Here is a 20,153-nt window from a genome sequence, read left to right as displayed (position 1 = left end):
TGTTCGTGTCTCATCGGCGCAGTAGCAAGTGAATCCGTGAATGCATTCGTTTCTGGCTTGCTTCGTTTACCCCGAGTAATATTGTTGCTCTCTATTCCGCTGTTAAAGGGTTAGTTCACCCAAAAATGAAATTGATGTCATTAATGACTCCCCCTAATGTCGTTCCACACCCATAAGACCTCCGTTCATCTTCAGAACACAGTTTAAGATATTTTAGATTTAGTCCTAGAGCATATCTAAGTGTATGCACACTATACTGTCCATATCCAGAAGGTGATGATAACATCATCAAAGTAGTCCATATGTGACATCAGTTGGTTAGTTAGACTCTTTTGAAGCGTCGACAATACATTTTGGTCCAAAAATAACAAAAAATACGACTTTATTCAGCATTGTCTTCTCTTCCGTGTTCCTCAAATACAGAATCAAACGGTCATGATTCAAGATTCAGATCGCGTGTCAAATTGGCAAACCGCTAAAATCATGTGACAAAGGCGATATGAATCACATATCAATCTGCTGAGATCGCAACCGTTTGAATCTTTATTTGAGGTTTGAAAACAAACGCGGAAGAGAAGACAATGCTGAATAAAGTCTTATTTTTGGACCAAAATGTATTGTCGACGCTTCAAAAGAGTCTAACGGAGGTCTTACGGGTGTGGAACGACACTGGGGTGAGTCATTAATGAAAGAAATAAAAATTTTTGGGTGAACTAACCCTTTAACATCAAGTTCAGCCGCTCCTTAAATGACAGCGTCAGATTGCACACGTGTGTTTTTAACTGAGTATCATCCCCTTGGCCTTTTCCAGCTCCTGACTCATTCAACCCCAAAAAGTTCTTCCAGCTGTGTGGTCTGACAAAGAAGAGCCCTCAGGAGGTGAAGAATGTCTTTAACATCTTGGACAATGACGCCAGCGGATTCATCGAGGAGGAAGAGCTCAAGTACATGAGTTTGATGTTATGTCATGACAAAAATAGACCGCATCCTTTGAGGATCTTTAACTCAATAACCACACAGGCAGAATCAACAGTTTCAACACAAGATTTTTAGGATTTGTTGGGCTTTAAATTATACAACCTGAAAGCAGTCTGTTTCTTATGCAGCCTTTTAATTAAACAGGATACTTTATCCTCCTGTATTATTGCATCCTGTCATTGACTGCCCATTTTGAGTATCTCCTCCCTAGACAGGAGGATTATCTGACGTGGGACATGAGATGACTAAAACATAAGATGTTTTTTTTTCCCCTAGGTTTTTCTTGCAGCGGTTCTCACCTGGTGCTCGTGTGCTGACTGATAAAGAGACAAAGGCTTTCCTGTCAGCAGCCGATGATGACAGCGACGGCAAGATTGGAGTAGATGGTAATTATATCTTTTACATTATACAAAGTGTACACTATTCAAAGTCTATGGTTGGATCATTATTGTAGTGATTATTATGTTTCTAGGATATATTTCTTAAACAACCATGTCGGAAGACACATCATGGCCATGTTCCAGGAACACAACATTTATGTCCATCAAAAAGCGTATTATTTCTGGTCAAGATCTTGTATTGAAGATATACAAGAGTCCAGCCCTCTGTAAAGTCTCCTCCAGAACATCCCAAACACTGTCAGTGAATTTAAGGTCTGGACTCAGAGGAGCCCATTCATGTGTGAAATTTATTTGAGTCTGATGAAATATATAAGATTGTCATCCTGGAATATGGCCATGATGTGTCTTTTTACATGGTTGTTTAAGAAATTAAAAACTACACACTCCATCATTAGAAGAACTGTTGCCAAAACGTATAACATGCTAGAAATATAGTATTCACTGCAATGATGATCCAGCTATAGACTCTGGTTAGGCAATGTATTTTACATCATTCATAACTAGCAAAATTGATCCAAACATTTTCCATTAGATAGATTTAATAGCTGTTACCTTGCATCTATGTAAAGTTAGTTGAAATGTTAATATCCAAATCATGCTTGGTGGTATATATATCTAGTTAAGGTATTAAACGCTAGAGGACGCAGGCTGTCCGGTCCTTTACATTTCATCTGCAAGCAATCACATCATTACCACATGGCACAAGCTGATTGGCCTCGGCTGATTCAGCATCCAATGAGATTTCTTGCTCAACATTTGAATAATCTGGTTCAGTGTTTGCTGTAAGCTAGAGTTGAGACCCTCCACCTCCTCCAACTCCACCTGTCTAGATCTGCTACAGGATTTATGTCTACTTGTGCAGCAGCAGCACATCCTATGCTAACAACTGTGTATCTACTAACATCCCAGACAGCAACATAATGTCTGCCCAGATCCGGGCCACATCGGTTACATGTGGATTCAGTGTGTACTAGATCGGGGCTATGTTACTGTGTGGAATTACCAAGTCCATATATATATGTATATATATATATATATATATATATATATATATATATATATATATATATATATATATATATATATATATATATATACTCCTGGCTTTATCACCATTGTATTTCTAAGGTAACTTCTGTAAATTGTTTATGTGAGCATTTGAAGTTTACAGCCCACATGAACACATTCTGTCTCTGATCTCTTGCAGAATTCCAGGCGATGGTTCTGTCCTGAATGATCAGTACACATCTCCCCCCTCTCTTGTACTCAGATTTCATTTCAGTTCAGCAGTCTCGTCACTCCATTCACAGGACTCTTTCCTCCCGGGGGACGGTAGAGTCCGCACACGCAGACGCATACTGTACACACTCACTCCAGAGGTTTTGTTTGATTTTTGAATATGTAGAGGGGCGCACATGGGCTTTGACCAAATGTAAAACTACCTGAAAACTATTTAAGTGAATAAATAAATGGATCAAAATATTTCAAATGTTGTCTGTGTTATTTTCATCACTGTTATAAAATACTGAACCCAGTATTTGACAGTGTCATTGAGGTTAGATAAAAATTTTCAGGAAACATAACTTTATAATTAAGATGATTTAAAATTAAATGTAGGACACTTTGGACAAAATAATCAGTTAAATAACTTAACTGATGCGACAAGAATAGTTTTTGTGCGCAAAAAACAACAATGAAATAACGACATATTTTTATCAATCAGAGTATCGATTCATTATTCGGAATCATGAATCATGAATCAATACGCTGATTCATAACCGTTTGAAAGTTTGTTTTGAAATAAAATAATGTTTTGCCAAATAATGTGGATGGTCCGGCACAACACCATGACTCACCTGCAAAAGCTCATACCTCTCCCAAAACAGTTCACTCATGTGTCACAACTAAATTTCCTTCTAATTTAAACAGTCAGTGCCACCAAAAGGCTTCGTCCCTATGGCTTTGTGTAAGCACTGCAAGTCAAAATGTTTCGATGTTTTGTCACTATGGCAGAGGACCATTGAAATATCCCACCTTTCAGTCTTAGCCCTTTCACTGACAATGGTTACTGTACTGTTTTTTCTCTAGCTAACAGAATACAACTGAGTATAAGAGTAGCCTCCAAGGTTTTGACATCACACATTGCATTCATAGTGCCAAGGAAATTGTAACCATTTTTATTCACACGCTCAGTAACTTACATACATTAGAGTAAAATTAAAAGGTACACAGCAAAATATATATAATATAAACACAGACAAAAAACAATGACAATTATTTGCAGCCTACAGTGCTGTAAATTAAGCTGGAGTTTCACAACTGTAACAGTTCTTCACTGGTCACTGTCCTCACCCAACCATGCCCTACACTGATCTCCTGTAATATCCTCACGCGGCGTCCATTGCATGGAGCAGGGACCTCTGATCTTAAGTCCGATGCTCATACACTCTCCACCTCCAATAGGATTGAGGAAAGGTGAGTAAGGTGGTAGGAACACCATGACCATCCTTGGATGAGTAGTGCACCAGGCCCTGATGAGCGGGCCCTGGATATTCACATTGTCCCATATCAAAGACATATTGTGGTAGGCCCTACGAGACCTCTCTCATTTTCAGAGATCAAATCAAAATGAAGGCTGTCCAAGAAGATGAGGAGCTTCTGTGTAGTGTATGGGCCAAGACTGGGGATGGGAGTTGCCACACCATTCTCAGACATGGCAGCACACATAGTTATATTTCCCCCTCTCTGGCCTGGGACATCCACCGAGACCTTATGTTATATTCTCCAAAATAAGGCCTGGGACATCCACCGAGAACTTATGTTATATTCTCCAAAATAAGGCCTGGGACATCCACAGAGAACTTATGTTATATTCTCCAAAATAACGCCTGGGACATCCACCGAGACCTTATGTTATATTCTCCAAAATAAGGCCTGGGACATCCACCGAGAACTTATGTTATATTCTCCAAAATAAGGCCTGGGACATCCACCGAGACCTTATGTTATATTCTCCAAAATAAGGCCTGGGACATCCACCGAGAACTTATGTTATATTCTCTAAAATAAGGCCTGGGACATCCACCGAGACCTTATGTTATATTCTCCAAAATAAGGCCTGGGACATCCACCGAGAACTTATGTTATATTCTCCAAAATAAGGCCTGGGACATCCACCGAGACCTTATGTTATATTCTCCAAAATAAGGCCTGGGACATCCACCGAGACCTTATTGTGTATACATACCTTATATTCTTCAAAATAAGGATTACAGTTTTTATTTTTTTTATTCTTTTAACGATAGCTTACAGTAACAATTTTAAAAACAAGGCTTGTTTTGTCAAAACACTACACACAATTCACACATCCACACACACAAGTAGCAGAACACCCCAGCTATTTTGCAAAGTTAAACACTTTTTTTAAAGCAGCACTGGGAAACTTTTGCTCTCGGGGTCCCCCTACAGTTGGGAAAAAATAATGTCCTCAACTACCGTCGTAAGATCTGTCATCCTACAACAGGGGATACCATCGCGCGTGCATTTGTTGACATGACAACCCTGATAGCCCTGAACTAGTGATGCGCGGGTCGTCTCATAACCCGCGGACCCCGTATGTCTATACGAGAGGAGTTCACATGCAGGTGTTCTTCTGGCGTCGCGTGTGAAATGTCTTCATCCCAGGTAACGTTACAGTCAGTGGCATATGTTTCAGCATGTCATATGAATATAATTTCATGGGTTTTATTTTTTTCTAACGCCAAATAATTGCGATGCTCACGTTTACAAGCCAGCGTCATTATAGTAGTCTATTGGTTGCCGTTTTACAGAATCTATATGATACTTCAGTTCAATGTTTGAGTGGTAGATAATCACTATAACAAGCATGACAGCATCGGTCGGGCACGCCTCCTTCAGCTCACGCCGACGAGCAAACGCTGGTCTAATGTTGATCCTCGTCCTGCCTTTAATCCCATCACTTTTTCGTTTCCTCTTATTGCTTTCCTCCAACAAAACCTTTTCTTCCTTATTTGTCTGTGCTGCTTCGGACATGACTATATTATCCGACGAACAAAGTTAGGCTCGCACGTCCGAATTTAAGGAAGTGTGTGTGTTGGTTGAAGTGACGTATATGCCGTAAAGTCGAATTTTGTAGTTCTTTTTGTTCTCGGGTTACTACCCGAAACCCGAAGTTTAAAAGTACGATTAAAAACGATACAGACCCCATCAGGCTATGGCAGACGTGTCATTCAACCTATTGTAAGTCGATTTATCATCACAAGAGTCTTGAAAATATATTATGAAGGTTGAAAAGTTACCTAGTGCTGCTTTAAAATGTTACAATAATTTACAGTTTTTCCTGCACAACAGTTAGTTCAACCATTTGTGCACATCATAGCAGCAGTTTCTCATTCCTTCCAACAAATTGCAAATGCTTTTGGACAAGCATCAATTGCTTTCATACAACTCTGCTGTTTTATCACATTATCATTTGCTTATGTCATGTCAGTCAAAATTAACTATACTTGTGAATGCTGAATAGGCATTCCGTATACAACTAATAGTCCTCATTTAATTGCTTCAATCATTACATACAAAAATGCTGAACTAGTCAAAATCTGTCAAGGAAATTGTACACATTGTTTTATAAAAAAAACATTTATTCCTGAAAATATCACCTAAATTGAAAAATTTCTCTCAGGTGAATCTCAACCTTTACTGATGAGAAGGGGTGTGTGAAGCATTAGTTTCATGTATGATGTATGTTCAGTTCCAATATGTACTGCAATAGTTGCGCACAGCTCTACCCAAAGGGAGTTTATGTTTATTGTAAATAAGGCTGTATTTTTTCTTTTGCACAATGCTGTGAACAAATTAGAATTGCAAAGAGCATATGCAGTAAAAATGTGAAACATACATATCCAGTGTCTTGTACTCAGTCTTGTACTCACTGTACTCAAATGTAAATAGTGATGTGAGAAATGTACCAAAGTGACTGAGAAAAACTAACAAAACCTAATTTTGACAGTGCGTGGCACACACTTGGTTCATACAATTGAACCCTAACCCTTCCCCTCTCATCCCCTCTTCTTTTCTCTACTCTTCTTCCTCCACAGGCCCCCCCCCCCCCAATCTCACCGTTCCTCTTACTGCGACATTGCCTTCCATTATTGTTGAAGGCAGGTCAACTTACCTGTTTCCTTTTTATAGTGCCTAAACCTGATTGGTGTGTCTACAATTAATCACCAGTGTGTGTGTGTGTGTGTTTGTGTGTGTGCACCTGGTGGCTGTGTTCAACCAATTGGCTCATGGGTGTGTTCATTTGAAAGCATTTGCTTGGAAACTGCAAGGAAATTACATCACAATACATTTCTGTGCCAAATTCATGCAAGTGTGTGTTTAGTGTTTTGCAAAAAGTGTGAAGCTAACAATGTGCTTACAGTTGTGCAAATCTAGATCAGTGTTTTGCTCCTTGTGTGAGGTTTTGCTAATTTGGGGGAAAGGTTTAGTTTTACTGTGTAAGCAATAAAAAATAAATAAAAACTGTAAATCAATTGTGGCTGTGTTCAATCAATGACATTTTTTCTTTATCTGCGTTTCACGAGTTCATTTACCCATAAACTCTTTAGCTTATAAGGTTAAAACTTATTTGGCTTGCTGTCCGCAGTGGAGGAGCTCGAGGGAGACGCTTCTACTCCAGCTTAGATTTACCCCAACTGCGACTACTAGTGCTAGGAAGAAGAGAAAGGTAAACATGAATGCAAGTAGGTGGAGTTGGGGAGGTGGAGGGAGCAAAACAACTGATGCCTGAAAGAGGTAGGAGGCTGCTCATATGCTTAGAGGTTGATTTAAAGATTCGATGGGTTCACGCCTCCCAAAATTATATTGTGAACTTTACTTAATTGTTGCCACTTGTGTTAAGTATTTTCACAAGAAAGGTGTACAATACATTTTCAAAACTCATAGTGCTAATATCACAAGCACAACAGATAAACTGGTAAACTCTACATTATGTGGACAACTATAAAGATGGCAGTATCCTAAATAGCCATTTCACCCTGTAACCCAAGACTGGTTTCCCTCTGAAGCTAAGCAGGGCTGAGCCTGGTCAGTACCTGGATGGGAGACCAACTGGGAAAACCAGGTAGCTGCTGGTAGAGGTGTTAGTGAGGCCAGCAGGGGGTGCTCACCCTGTGGTCTGTGTGGGTCCTAACACCCCAGTATAGTGATGGGACACTGTACTGTCAAAGAGCACCGTCCTTCGGATGAGACGTTAAACCGAGGTCCTGACTCTCTGTGGTCATTAAAAATCCCAGGATGTCTTTCGGAAAAAGAGTAGGGGTGTAACCCCGGCATCCTGGCCAAATTTGCCCATTGGCCTCTGTCCATCATGGCCTCCTAATAATCCCCATATCCTGATTGGCTTCATCACTCGGTCTCCTCTCCACCAATCAGCTGGTGTGTGGTGAGCATTCTGGCGCAATATGGCTGCCGTCGCATCATCCAGGTGGATGCTGCACATTGGTGGTGGTGGTTGAGGAGATTCCCCCCTTCTATATGTAAAGCGCTTTGAGTGCCTTGAAAAGCGCTATATAAATCGAACGCATTATTATTATTATAATATATTGTATAATACAATCAATATATTATTCCATGTATTTACAATATATTATAATATATTTCAAGTAATATATTGGTAAATATATTTTCCTTTCGTAAGGGATGGCACAGTGAGAACGTTTACTCTTTTGGAAGCAAGCTCAAACCTCATGGCTGTGTCATAACTTTATCAGACCTTTTGATAACACACTGAATAGATACTATTACAAACATTATGGATTCATTTACATAAAGTTATGATATGTAAGCATATTTTCTTATGTGGCATCTGTAGCCTCTGTTACTGTGATTAATTCAGCAACGAGGATGATTTGAAATATTATAACAATCTTGGGTTTGAAACAATGATAATGTGGGCTGAAAATATGTGCAACTGAATGAAAGCATGAGCTCAGGAGGAGCTCAACTGTGTTACAAGTGTGATCAGTTTGGATTATTGTACTGAGAGTTTTGAAAATGTACACATTACTTGTGAAAATAGTACCAGATAGATAGATAGATAGATAGATAGATAGATAGATAGATAGATAGATAGATAGATAGATAGATAGATAGATAGATAGATAGATAGATAGATAGATAGATAGATAGATAGATAGATAGATAGATAGATAGATAGATAGATAGATAGATAGATAGATAGGTTGGATAGATAGATGTAGTTAGTTGTATATGGGTGTCGTTCCTGTTGCTATCAGTCAGGATGTTGGAGGATAATTCTGGCTCGACATACTGTAATTCAACCCCAGTGTATCAATGCATTTTCAACACAAATGCGTGTTTTCCAAACAGTCAGCTCACTGTAGACTTTAATAGCTGAGAATTACACAACAGGACCTAGAATTAGACAAGCATGTTGACCACTAGACACCACACCCTGACATTAGCACTACAGCCTGTGTATGAGTGCTCTGTAGCTTCACACGCCTGTGCTGCCAGATATCGCCACCATTTCACCAAAAACAGTAACAGCAATTATTACACTGAAATACAGTGCTTCATTTTCTTGTAGGTTATGCCATTTTCTGTTCCAACACTTCAAAGTTGTGTTTTTTCTTTGTAATTGTGTAACTGTATGGTCTCCTTTGATTTCACAGTAAAAGGATAGCAAAAGTTGTTGTATAGTTGATTATCAGTATGTTTTAAAACAGTTTTGGTAGTTGAAATATGTTCTCATACTAATATAATACAAGTTAATTATGTATATTTTAGATAATAGATCCCATTTACTATTAAGTCTTACAAGGGTTAAAGCCTAGGGGTACTTCAGTGTTTGGAAGATGAATCTGTATTTAGGCTGGGTCATTAATGTAGTAGAAATGTGAAGTTATTCTTCTATTTAGTCCCTTCTAGACTGAGAAAATGTATTTTTGGCTCATGTGGATGAAAGACAACAACTACCAGAATGCTTCGCTGGCCTAGGAGGCCACTCCCAAAGCCACCACTATTGGATTACTGAACACATATACTATCGGGTGTTTTACCTAAACATGTCCAATCTGGCAACCATATGCTCTCTCTCTCTCTCTCTCTCTCTCTCTCTCTCTCTCTCTCTCTCTCTCTCTCTCTCTCTCTCTCTCTCTCTCTCTCAGATGATCTGAAAACACCAATAAACAAGTAAGCTGCACTTTATCAATCTCCATTTGAGATGTTCTGCTTAAAGTGTCATTCAGTCGGTCTGTGTTCTGTCAGGATGGTCAGGACTCACGAGCCGCTTCGCTGAACAGCTGAACTGCTGTGAGCTGCTGAAATAAGCCAATCAGAGCAGAGCTCAACATTAATTTTAATTACTCTTCCAAATGAGGCAAAAACAGAGCATTACATCCTTGGGATTGCGCCGGGTGTGTGATGATAGTACCCTAAGTCTTCATTGTATTTTCGCAAATTAAATATTTAGTAATTTCCACCATTTCAAAATACAATGATTGAACATTTAATGCTGCTGGTTGGATATTTTATTATTTATCATATGATCATCTCCTAAAAATCCCAGATTAAATCTGCCGAAAACCATTGGTGTTGGCTAGATGCAATTTTTATCAAAATAGTTTAAAACCTTTCATCATCTGTTGTCAAAGCAATGCCTATCATGTTTATGAACTGAAAATAAAAAATTAAATAAAAATAAAAATAAACAATGTCAAAAGTAAATTAACAAGGAGTACATTTTCTTTTCATTGAAACTGACTTACAGCAACTTTTGAGCTTTAAACGTGGTGCATGCAGCACTGCTGGGATATATAGGGCGGGGACAGTCATAGATACTACTATTCAGGGATACAATAGATCTATGACCCCTAAAGGATCAGAAACCATGACTTGTAAACAGGAAGGAAATCGGAGCCGCCAGGTCCAGGCTGACTCTTTGGACACTAGAGTGGGATCCTGTGACAAGGGCAGGTGAGCCGGACAGTTGTGACAGTGCAATATTATTACTGTACAATCTCAAGCTGCAGTGAAAGCAAGAAGAAAGAACACAGTCAAGGCAAAAAGCCATTTGTGACTGTTTTGCAAGACTGCGTGTGATGTGGTGTTGCTAATTTTAACATGTTTAGCCATCAAGCTTGTTCTTTAGTTAGTACTCGTAGTCTTACTTGCCTGAAATAAAATGTTTAATATTACATAACTATGCAAAACTAGACACACCTTAAGGTGGCCAACTTTTTAACCATTGCTTTACATTCATATTGTGGGTTAGATTTTTGTGCTGCGGGTCAAATGACCCAAATCAGAATAATTCATCAAAAAAAGCCATCTGTAATTCAATCTTACTTCCTGCACAAACCTAGGTTCGTAACACATTTGCATAATGCCATAATGCCAAACACTGCAGTTGTAGCTGAAACTGGAAGAGTTTGTTGACTTGTTGAGAAGACGCTGTTTTCTGTGCTGTGAAATCAAATCCACTTTGATACACTTCCAAAGGATGAGGACTCAGGATTGAATTGATAAGGTAAAACCGACACCACTCTTCATACTAATGTATTTTAAGTGCTGAGGAAGATCCAAAGCTGAATTAAGATATGGTAATGGCAGTTTCTGACACACACTGCAGTGGTAGACCAATCACTCCAGACTGGGCTATCTGACCAATCAGAGCAGAGTTGACCAATCCCAACAGACTGGGTCATCTGTAGCCTGACGTGGTCATACTCAATTCTAGTCAGAATATGAGTCTGAAACTGCTCCATTGGGCTGTGATTATGGGGCGTGTTTCAACCGAACCAGGAAAGACCTCAATTGGACAGAGCTACAACCAATCAGAGCAACGAAGCGACACATAGTCAAATGTCAACAGAGCTCAACTGCATTGTGTTGCCAAGTCCGCGTTTTCTCCACGGGTTGTTTTCTATGTCCGCGGGTTGAAGCGACTATTATGTGATATATAGACCCATGAGTACAAATTTTAGCAGGCATCCTTGCCAAAATAACACACATTTTACCCCCCAAAGCCATTTTTCCCCCGGAGAACCCCCCGGGAAGCTATTGTTTAGGGCTAGTAGTTGGCGGGTTTTGTTGTAAAAACTTGGCAACCCTGTCTGCACATGCACTGGAATACACGATCTTTGCCGGTGTTGTAAAAAAATAAAAGAATTTAATAATACACAGAGTACTTACCCAACATGATCATCATTTCTGAGAGAAATTGTGAAGGTGAATGCAGATACAAACAAGCTCTCCGTTTAGGATTTGAACAAATATAATCCAAGCGTCATTTGATGTTGTGCATGATTACGTTACTGTTGATCATCCTACTGTCATTGTCTAAAGCCCGTCCTGATGATTTCATTGGTCCAAACAGTTTCTGTTCGGGGATAATTATTCCTCTATGGAGCAAGGCCAGACCGAACCGCCCGACCTAAAAATTTGTGGGAAAAGCTAAGTTCGGCTGGCATCCAGGCTAGGTCATCTGACCAATAAGAGCAGAGTAGAACAATCACAACAGACTGGGTCACCTGACCGATCAGAGCAGGGAAGGCTCTCAGATAGATTTAGAGAGGCTGAAACCTTTATTGAACCATCTGAGATAAAAGAGCTGATGCTACAATTTAAGTATGTTTAAAAAAACTTCTTTTTTTTTATCTTGAATGCATGTAAACAAATTGTAGGAGAAAATGCTTTTGGCAGCCCTGGCACAGTTATTCAAACACCATCTATTTTTTTTTAATATATTCTAATGATACAGATGGATCCCTTCTATTATATTATATAAGGTCTACAGTATTGTATCTCTAGCCTAGAAATCTAGACGCACCCTAGCGGAAAAAAATCGAATCTGCCGCGAGTGTCGTCTAGCAACTCTCAATGCCTTCTAAGCTGTAAAAACCAAACTCTGGTCAGGCCAATCACATCGTGTATAGAGTCGGTGGGCGGGGCTTAACATAATGACGGCCGAGTTGCGCTTGTGTGCTTCTAGTAAACACAGAAGCTGGCGAACGGCGGTCTTTCGAATCAGCTTTGACTGCGACTCTGGGAGACTTGGAGTTAAGCTTTCCTCTGAGAAAAGAACAAAGAACGGCACTGAAGTCATTCTTAAGAAGGGAAGATGTGTTCAGAGTTTTGCCGACCGGATACAGCGAAAGTTTAATCCATCAACGAGCTCCGCTTAACGTTGCTCTGGTTGGTTGTAGAGCTATCCTATTGCATGCAGAGAGAGTTTAAAGACAACCGTTTATCCCGCCCCTCCGAATGAGCCCTGTCAATGGTGTGTTTCCAGACCAAACATCTTGATGTGGGTCTGGCTTGTCAGGCTATTGTATCTCAGCAAGAAATGTCAAAACCGTGTTTTAACCGGCCATGCAGCTTTTCACCTCCATTTCATTCCACTGCCTGTAATAAATAATGAATGAGTGCACCTATGTCACCACAGTTCAGTGAGATATAATGCACATTTAATGATAATCCCATGTAATTAACTTAAGCTACGGTGAACAGTATCAAATGCATGTTATCAATAGATGTGGCCCGAACACTTGACATCTCAGTCATGCATGGGGCCATGAAGAAAACTCAAGAAAGGGCTGAGATCGGATCCCCAGGATTTGAGTCGGTCGGGCGGGATTATCGGTCGGTAACTCGAGCAGGGCTTCCCAGCAAGATTTGATGAGCATGTCTAATCAAGGCAGCAAAAGAGTGATGTAAATAAGTAATGCAGGCCAAATTTCTTTTGTCCATCCGTGGCAATTAACTGGTCTGGTGGGGTGACGGCCGTTGATCCACAGGCTGGTTCCAGCGTCTTGTGCCTGCTGTCTCTCTGCAGGTCAATAATTGATGCACCTCGCTTCATTGTCACCAAAAACTCATACCGAGGAAGAAGTGTCAGGGTCGTCTTACTTATTAAAGGTCTCTGAATATTTAATGGGCACCTCATCCTCTGTGATAACACAGTGCTACCGGCTAGTTCATAGCTCCTCCAGGGTGTTTGTTTCGGCTAGATGGTGTATGAAGTATGAACAACAATAATTACAGATTTGGATAAAGGGGATTACCTGCTGCAGGCCCTACTGTTATTCAGATCTGATTCAATTTGGGCTCGCCCGAGTCCTGAAAAAGCATAAAAGAGCGTCATAAAAGTTTTAAGTGTTGTGGAAGATAACGGTTGGGTGGATTCTCATGCATTATGCAGCGTGGGCTTCTGGCCAGCGAGTCGGCTGCTATTGTTTAATCTCTGCGTAGGGTTACAGACTGATACTTATACATTATGAGAAATCTCAGCAAAAGGTTGAGAATGACATCAGCTCTGATACAGGTCACTCCTCATGCAGGACATTTTACGTGCATCTTAATTAATCATTTTTTAAATATGGAAATCATATGAGATTTCTTTTATCACTAAGAAGACACAGGGATGTCTTAATAATGGTTCTACTTTGGTTTGAGCAGATGCTTCAAACGTGGAAAAACTTGCAATTTAATGTTTTGTTTTGATATATTGTTTTATATCATCCACATTTTTAGCTCCACTATCTGCCAACCTTCGCTCTCCACGTGCATCAATGAGTCTTGGCCGCCCATGACCCGACTGTCGGATCACCACCGTTCCTTCCTTGGAGCACTTTTGATAGATACTGACCACTGCAGACACTGGGAACACCGTTTTGAGTAAAAAAAAAAGGCAGTTCCATACACTGTAAAAAAAATATTGTTGGTTTAACTTAAAAATGTAAGTCACCTGGTTGCCTTAAAATTTTGAGTTTATTGAAATAAAAAATATGTTGATATAATGAATGAAGGAAATTGGTTTAATGAATAGAAACTCAAAATATTATTAGTAGTAAGTAAATATTAGTAGTATCTGAACCACATAAGAAATTAGATAAATCATGAAAATGGTACAAGTTGGCATGTTTCACTGCATCATCACGGTAGTAAGTAATAGAAGTACTTATTAAATTACAAATAAATTACACATAAAGTCCTTGTATGTGAAAAAAATGATCTTGAAGTCAATTAATTGCATTACATAAAAATAACATCTGAAAACATTCAGATTCACCCACCTTTGCAAAAGCAAATACATGCAAAGTGTCTGAGGAGCCGTGAGGATTTTTAACATTTCAAGCATTGGAGTCATGAGGTTTAGGCAGTCTTGTCTTTGGGCTTTAGGGTTTCTCTTGTAATAAAAGTACTTATTTTGGAAATAATTTACTTAAGTGTGGCATTTTTAGACACTGTACTGCATGTTATTTTTCCTTAATCTGAAATGTTTTATAGTTTACATTTACATAAAAGCAATTAGAGTGTTTTTGACCCATTTAAGTACAGTAAATTAATATATGTATGTAATTCCCTAATTACTTCTATTGAGTTTGAATTATGTTTAAAGTTACTGCCAAATTTACTGAAAAGCATCATCTGAAGCAGGTACACCACAAGTGCACATTCAAAACAATAAGGCGCACTGCTTTTCATTTGTAATTTAGTTCATAGTGCACATGTAACTGATTGTTTTTTCTGACCTTTACTCACTGTCCTCATTGGCTTTTAGCAAGTGATGAAATCCTATTTGTTCATTTAGGCAGAGCCAATATCCATATAATAACCTTAATAGATTCAGATATGCCAAGAAGTTTGTTTTTTGTTGGCTGAACTTCCTCTTGCTTGCCTCACACCCCATGACCTGTTGGTTGTGGCTGTTCCAGATCGCCTATTCAGGTTCTTAAGGCATTCAAATGTTGAGGAACGCTTCATTTGACAATGAACGACCATTCAAATGTCTGGCAATACTTCATTTGATAATAAAAACCTTGTGTTGGGTAAATGCACGTAACACAGATGACATGTTGCACGAATATTCAGTATAGGCTATGAGACTGGCCAAGCAACTGTGACTAAATTATCCATTCAGTATACTGATCCATACTAAACAGTATGCCAGTCACACTCTAAAACTGCTGGACTTTGCATTATCCTGATGCATGTGATCAGTCCCCGCTCCAGGTGTTTTGTGTATCAGAGACACTCTGCTAGACGATGTCAAACCCCAACACAAAATGCCGCCGTTCACGAATACTTGCCGAGCTCCATTTCTCTTCGACGCTCCAGTTTCGCCATGATTACAGGAGTCACTGTGGGGTTTCAGCCGTGGCTCAGTTTCGACTGTATGGCCACCAGATCTACTCATTACCTAACAGGGTTCTTCACAGTATACCAGTCACATCTCCAGGACTTCACTGGACAGTGAATTATTAAAGCGTAACAAGCTGTCGGGACACCAAACTCAATTGTGTGTTTTAATTAAATGTCTCTCGCTCTGTCTGTGTCCTTCCTGCTGACGGTGCGACGGTGGCGTTTGAGATGCTCTGTTGAACAGACAGGGAACAGGGGACCGTTTTTATCTGCTCAGACAGTGTGTTGAAGTTTCAATCAATGGTTTTGTGATTTTCTTATTTAAAAGGTTGTTCACCCAAATAAAAAAAAAATTCTCACCCTCATGCCACTCTAACCCCGCAAGACTTTTGTTTATTAATTGTTTTTTCCGGAACCAAACCAATCAAAGTTGCTGCGTAACACACAAGAATGAACCTCATTGGTTCTTGCTGAGGCTCAAACATGCTGCACGACACAAGAATGAACCTCATCGGTTATTGCATGTCAAGCAAACATGCTTGAAGGTGTCATGAATTGGCTTTTATTTTTATACTGTTATCTGAGGTCAACTAATGACGTTTGTGGTTTTTACATTCAAAAACATTTTAACTAATAAGTAATATGCTATTTTCTACACTGGTTTTGAGGCTCTCTCCATCGCTGGGTTTTGACGGGCGTGACGCACTGGAGACTCGGAAGTAAACGCCCACGGCTAGGATTGGAGAAGATTTGCATATTTAATGAGCTTTAGCTCCCCTGTCAGTTCACATGAGGGAGGGATTTTTTTGAAAGGCAACCGGAATGATTCTCTCACAGGGCTCGTAAACGTCTTTATCAAACAAACAATGATTTATTTCTCATCCACCTGTGACTATTTGGAATATAATTTTTGTATTACTTGGTCCGCACAATCTGTGAGTATGAGCGCAAACCGTGAGTGCACACACACACACACACACACACACACACACACACACACGCACACACACACACACACACACACACACACACACACACACACACACACACACACACACACACACACATCAATAAAGGAATATTATTTCACTATTTGAGATTCACCGGCCTGTCGACGGGCTTACGTTTTGCATTTGCGTTTTTTACGTTTACGATTCCAATATAGAATGAAGACAATTGTGTTTTAATATCAATATGCTGCAAGTCCAGTATCGACCTGAGACTTGTTTACAAACGATTCCGCAGTGAAATGAAGCGAACACATGTATAATGTCTTCCCCATGTGAGCTGGAACTTCATTAAAAATAAATTAAGTATCACGCATTCCTAATATTAGGATCCGAAGGAAGCTTATGCAGCGACCGTGTTCTTCCACAATATCTTGCTATCTTCTTCGGCATGTTTATTGCTGCTGGCTAGCGTGATCACATGAGTCGGTGGACGGGGCTACTGAACTACACATGCAGTGTTTCGTCGTGATTACGTCAAGATGCGCACACAATCGTTTGCTGGGCCTGGTGTCTATAAAAGCTTTTCTTTGACTAACAAGGAAGTTTTCAGCTCTGAAATTTACAGCATATTCTTATATTACCATGACCTTTTATATATCAAAAGCTCAAGGGAAAGTTGATTTCTCAATTCATTACCCCTTTAAGCTTCTGTTTACCACAGCTGTGAATAAAACCTAAATTCACTCTGTACATATAAAGTGATCTAGTCTCTTCAGAAAATTTGAACTAAACCGCTTAATATTGATTCGTTTTATGAACTGTATGAAGCGTCAGTTGCACAGCTGTCTATGGAGGGAAAGTTTGGAAAAAAACATAGAATTTTCATTTTTAGGTGAGCTAATCCTTTTATTATTATTTTAAGTTATTTTATTATAGTGGTGTATCTTCACAGTTTTACTCATAGGCTGGATGTCTATTAAAGGAAGTGTATGTAAGATTGTGGCCAAAACTGGTACTGCAATCACTTTCAAATGACTGTAGATCAGAGTAGCCCCCTCCCCTCCCCCTGACTCGAGGTTGCCAGATAGGCTGCAGGATCTGGCAACCCAAAACACTACTGACATTGTGAGTGGTCAATAGGTGGAGGGCGGAGGTTCAGGCCAGAAACAAACATCAGGGCTGCAACAACGTTTAACTCACAATATCCTGGCCGGACTACTGTTGTCAGTGATAGAAGGATTTAAAATGAACATGATTTCTCAATGCCTAGTGACATATCAGGGCCATTTTATGAATTGAAATACATTTCTTATATAGTTCATTTAAAGTAGTTTGGGGTACAGGTAGGCTATATAGTATAAACACTTTGAACATATTAAACCATATGTGCAGGTTTACTATATCCTCCTTACTCTTTTTCGGTTAACCTCAACAACTCACAAACACATAAACACGGTTCCTCACGCAAATCACACACAGCAGGGCAGATCAGCAGGCTCATCGGTAAATGAGCAAACGCAGGGCTTGGGAGGCAGAACAGATCACAGGTGTGCTGACAGTACAAAGCCGCTGTCCCTGAGCGGATGAATGCCGAAATAACACACACACACACACACACACACACACACACACACACACACACACACACACACACACACACACACACACACACACACACATAGCACAATAACATACACAGCAGGTTGCATGCTAAAGACTCTGGGAACTGTAGTCACACACATGACTGAACACATCCCAGGCACACTGTGTCTGTTTATGACTGCAGAACTCAAGATGTGATAAACATAATAGAGAGAGAGATTAGGGCTCCTTTTGACCAAGCAATGTCCATGACTTTTACAGTTCATTGTGTTTACTGGATAAAGGTTTCCAAACATCACTGACAACTTACAAACAAAACAGTGTGCTAATTGTCAGACGAGGAATTATATGGCTTGAATATAATAGGTCTAAGCTCATTGTTTTCACCTATTTGTACAACACAAACAAACACACACACACACACACACACACACACACACACACACACACACACACACACACACACACACACACACACACACACACACACACACACACACACAGTATAGTGTATGAACTACGAAGAGGTGTTCTAATAATCAGAATCCAGTCACCAATGTCACTGCTGGCCTGAATTTACCCTCCAGTATCATATATGTTGTGGTCTGCTGCCCTCTGCTGGACACTAATATGCACTGGGAAAGGGGTTTTGAAAAATATGTCACTGCAGAATTATTTTGAAAGCGACATTTAATGTATATATATTTTTTATCCCACCGGATAGATCATGAAACCACAGAAAAGTGTCCAGTGATTGCATGTTCAGATCACTAATATTATTTTTCAATTATCTAGGCTATATTATTATTCATAAATAATAATAAATCATTAGAGATTATGAAAAAATTATCTCTAACAAAATAAATACTACTACTACTACTACTACTACTAATAATAATAATAATAAAAAAATAATAATCTAATGTGTAATTAACAAATGAAAATTCAACACACACCATCCCTCTATACCCAATATGCCGTGATAAATTTAAATACCCATATAAGACAACAAATATACAAAAGTTATAATTCCTGAGTATAATATAATATAACAATCAAAACACTTTAATAGAGTGCTTAGAGTAAATGCATATGTTCATATTTTACTACAAGGCCTACAACATTTCTAAATGAGCTATTATTGAATTAGTTAAAGCAAGCCTTTGCCAAAGATTTCTGATATCTAACAATTTTAAGAAATCCTGAAAACGTTCAAAAACTTCCAAAAAGATTTCAGCTTCTGGTATTAACACTTTTGGTGTGAATGGCTTCCCATACTCTGGCGTCCCCCCAGTGCCATTCACAAATCCTCTCAGTCTCTGTTCATTGGATAGTAGTGTCCATCATATGCACACTTCAAAATTTTGTCAGACATAGTAGCTCATCCAAAGACATTTTGTACTCTACACTATGTAGTATTTTTGCAGTAATATCCAAAAACCACTTGGCCAGTGTTATATATTCTGTTCAGTTGAGTACTTACAATATCCCAAATGTTTCCCAAATTTGTAAATTGTGAGAAAATTGCTGTTTTAATCAAGGAGCCGGGACGTCTGAGGGAGTCACCTGTCAATTGCGTCATATCTGCGTTACCCTCGGTTTCCGGTTTTATTCTGCAGAAGCACTTTACAGTGTGAACATGTCACAGCAGGCAGCCGCTGAGCGAACACACAGATTAACGTCATAACATCACTTTAAACACACTTAAATGTATCTAATATGATAAATGGAGCTGCGTTACCTCATTCTCATGACCGGAAAAATGGAAATAGCACCGTGTCTGTCTCCCGTCATAATAAAAGTCCCGCTGCCCGAGAGGCGTGTGTTGTTCATCTCATTCACAATGTCTCCAGCAGCCTAGCTCAGCTCCACAGCACTCGCTTCACACTACAGTAACGTTAATAACCGCATCCATGAACATGATTTCTGCCCGTGTCCCATTTTTCACCAGCTGTGAGGTGAAGACCACATGTCCCAAGATGCTGCGCTCAAACTTGGCTTCATCAAACTACGCCTTTGTACCGCTTTGTAC

At 39.5% G+C, this 20,153-nt stretch overlaps 1 protein-coding gene across 1 annotated transcript in view; it reads left to right on the top strand.

The window, feature by feature from the left end:
- Positions 1 to 2,850, top strand: part of pvalb8 (parvalbumin 8) — a 3,607-nt gene extending 757 nt beyond the window's left edge. Inside the window, exons 3-5 of the mRNA XM_067428806.1 lie at positions 812 to 944; positions 1,255 to 1,364; positions 2,587 to 2,850. Coding sequence (XP_067284907.1) covers positions 812 to 944; positions 1,255 to 1,364; positions 2,587 to 2,612 — 269 coding nt within the window. The 3' untranslated portion in view covers positions 2,613 to 2,850. The remainder of the gene's footprint in view (positions 1 to 811; positions 945 to 1,254; positions 1,365 to 2,586) is intronic.
- The last annotated feature ends 17,303 nt before the right edge of the window (positions 2,851 to 20,153 follow it).

The sequence above is a fragment of the Pseudorasbora parva genome, chromosome 2 (genome assembly GCF_024679245.1).
Source record: "Pseudorasbora parva isolate DD20220531a chromosome 2, ASM2467924v1, whole genome shotgun sequence".
In the NCBI taxonomy this organism is placed as follows: Eukaryota; Metazoa; Chordata; class Actinopteri; order Cypriniformes; family Gobionidae; genus Pseudorasbora; species Pseudorasbora parva.
The sequence above is the reverse complement of the archived record's forward strand: the minus strand, read 5'-3'. Positions and strand labels throughout refer to the sequence as shown.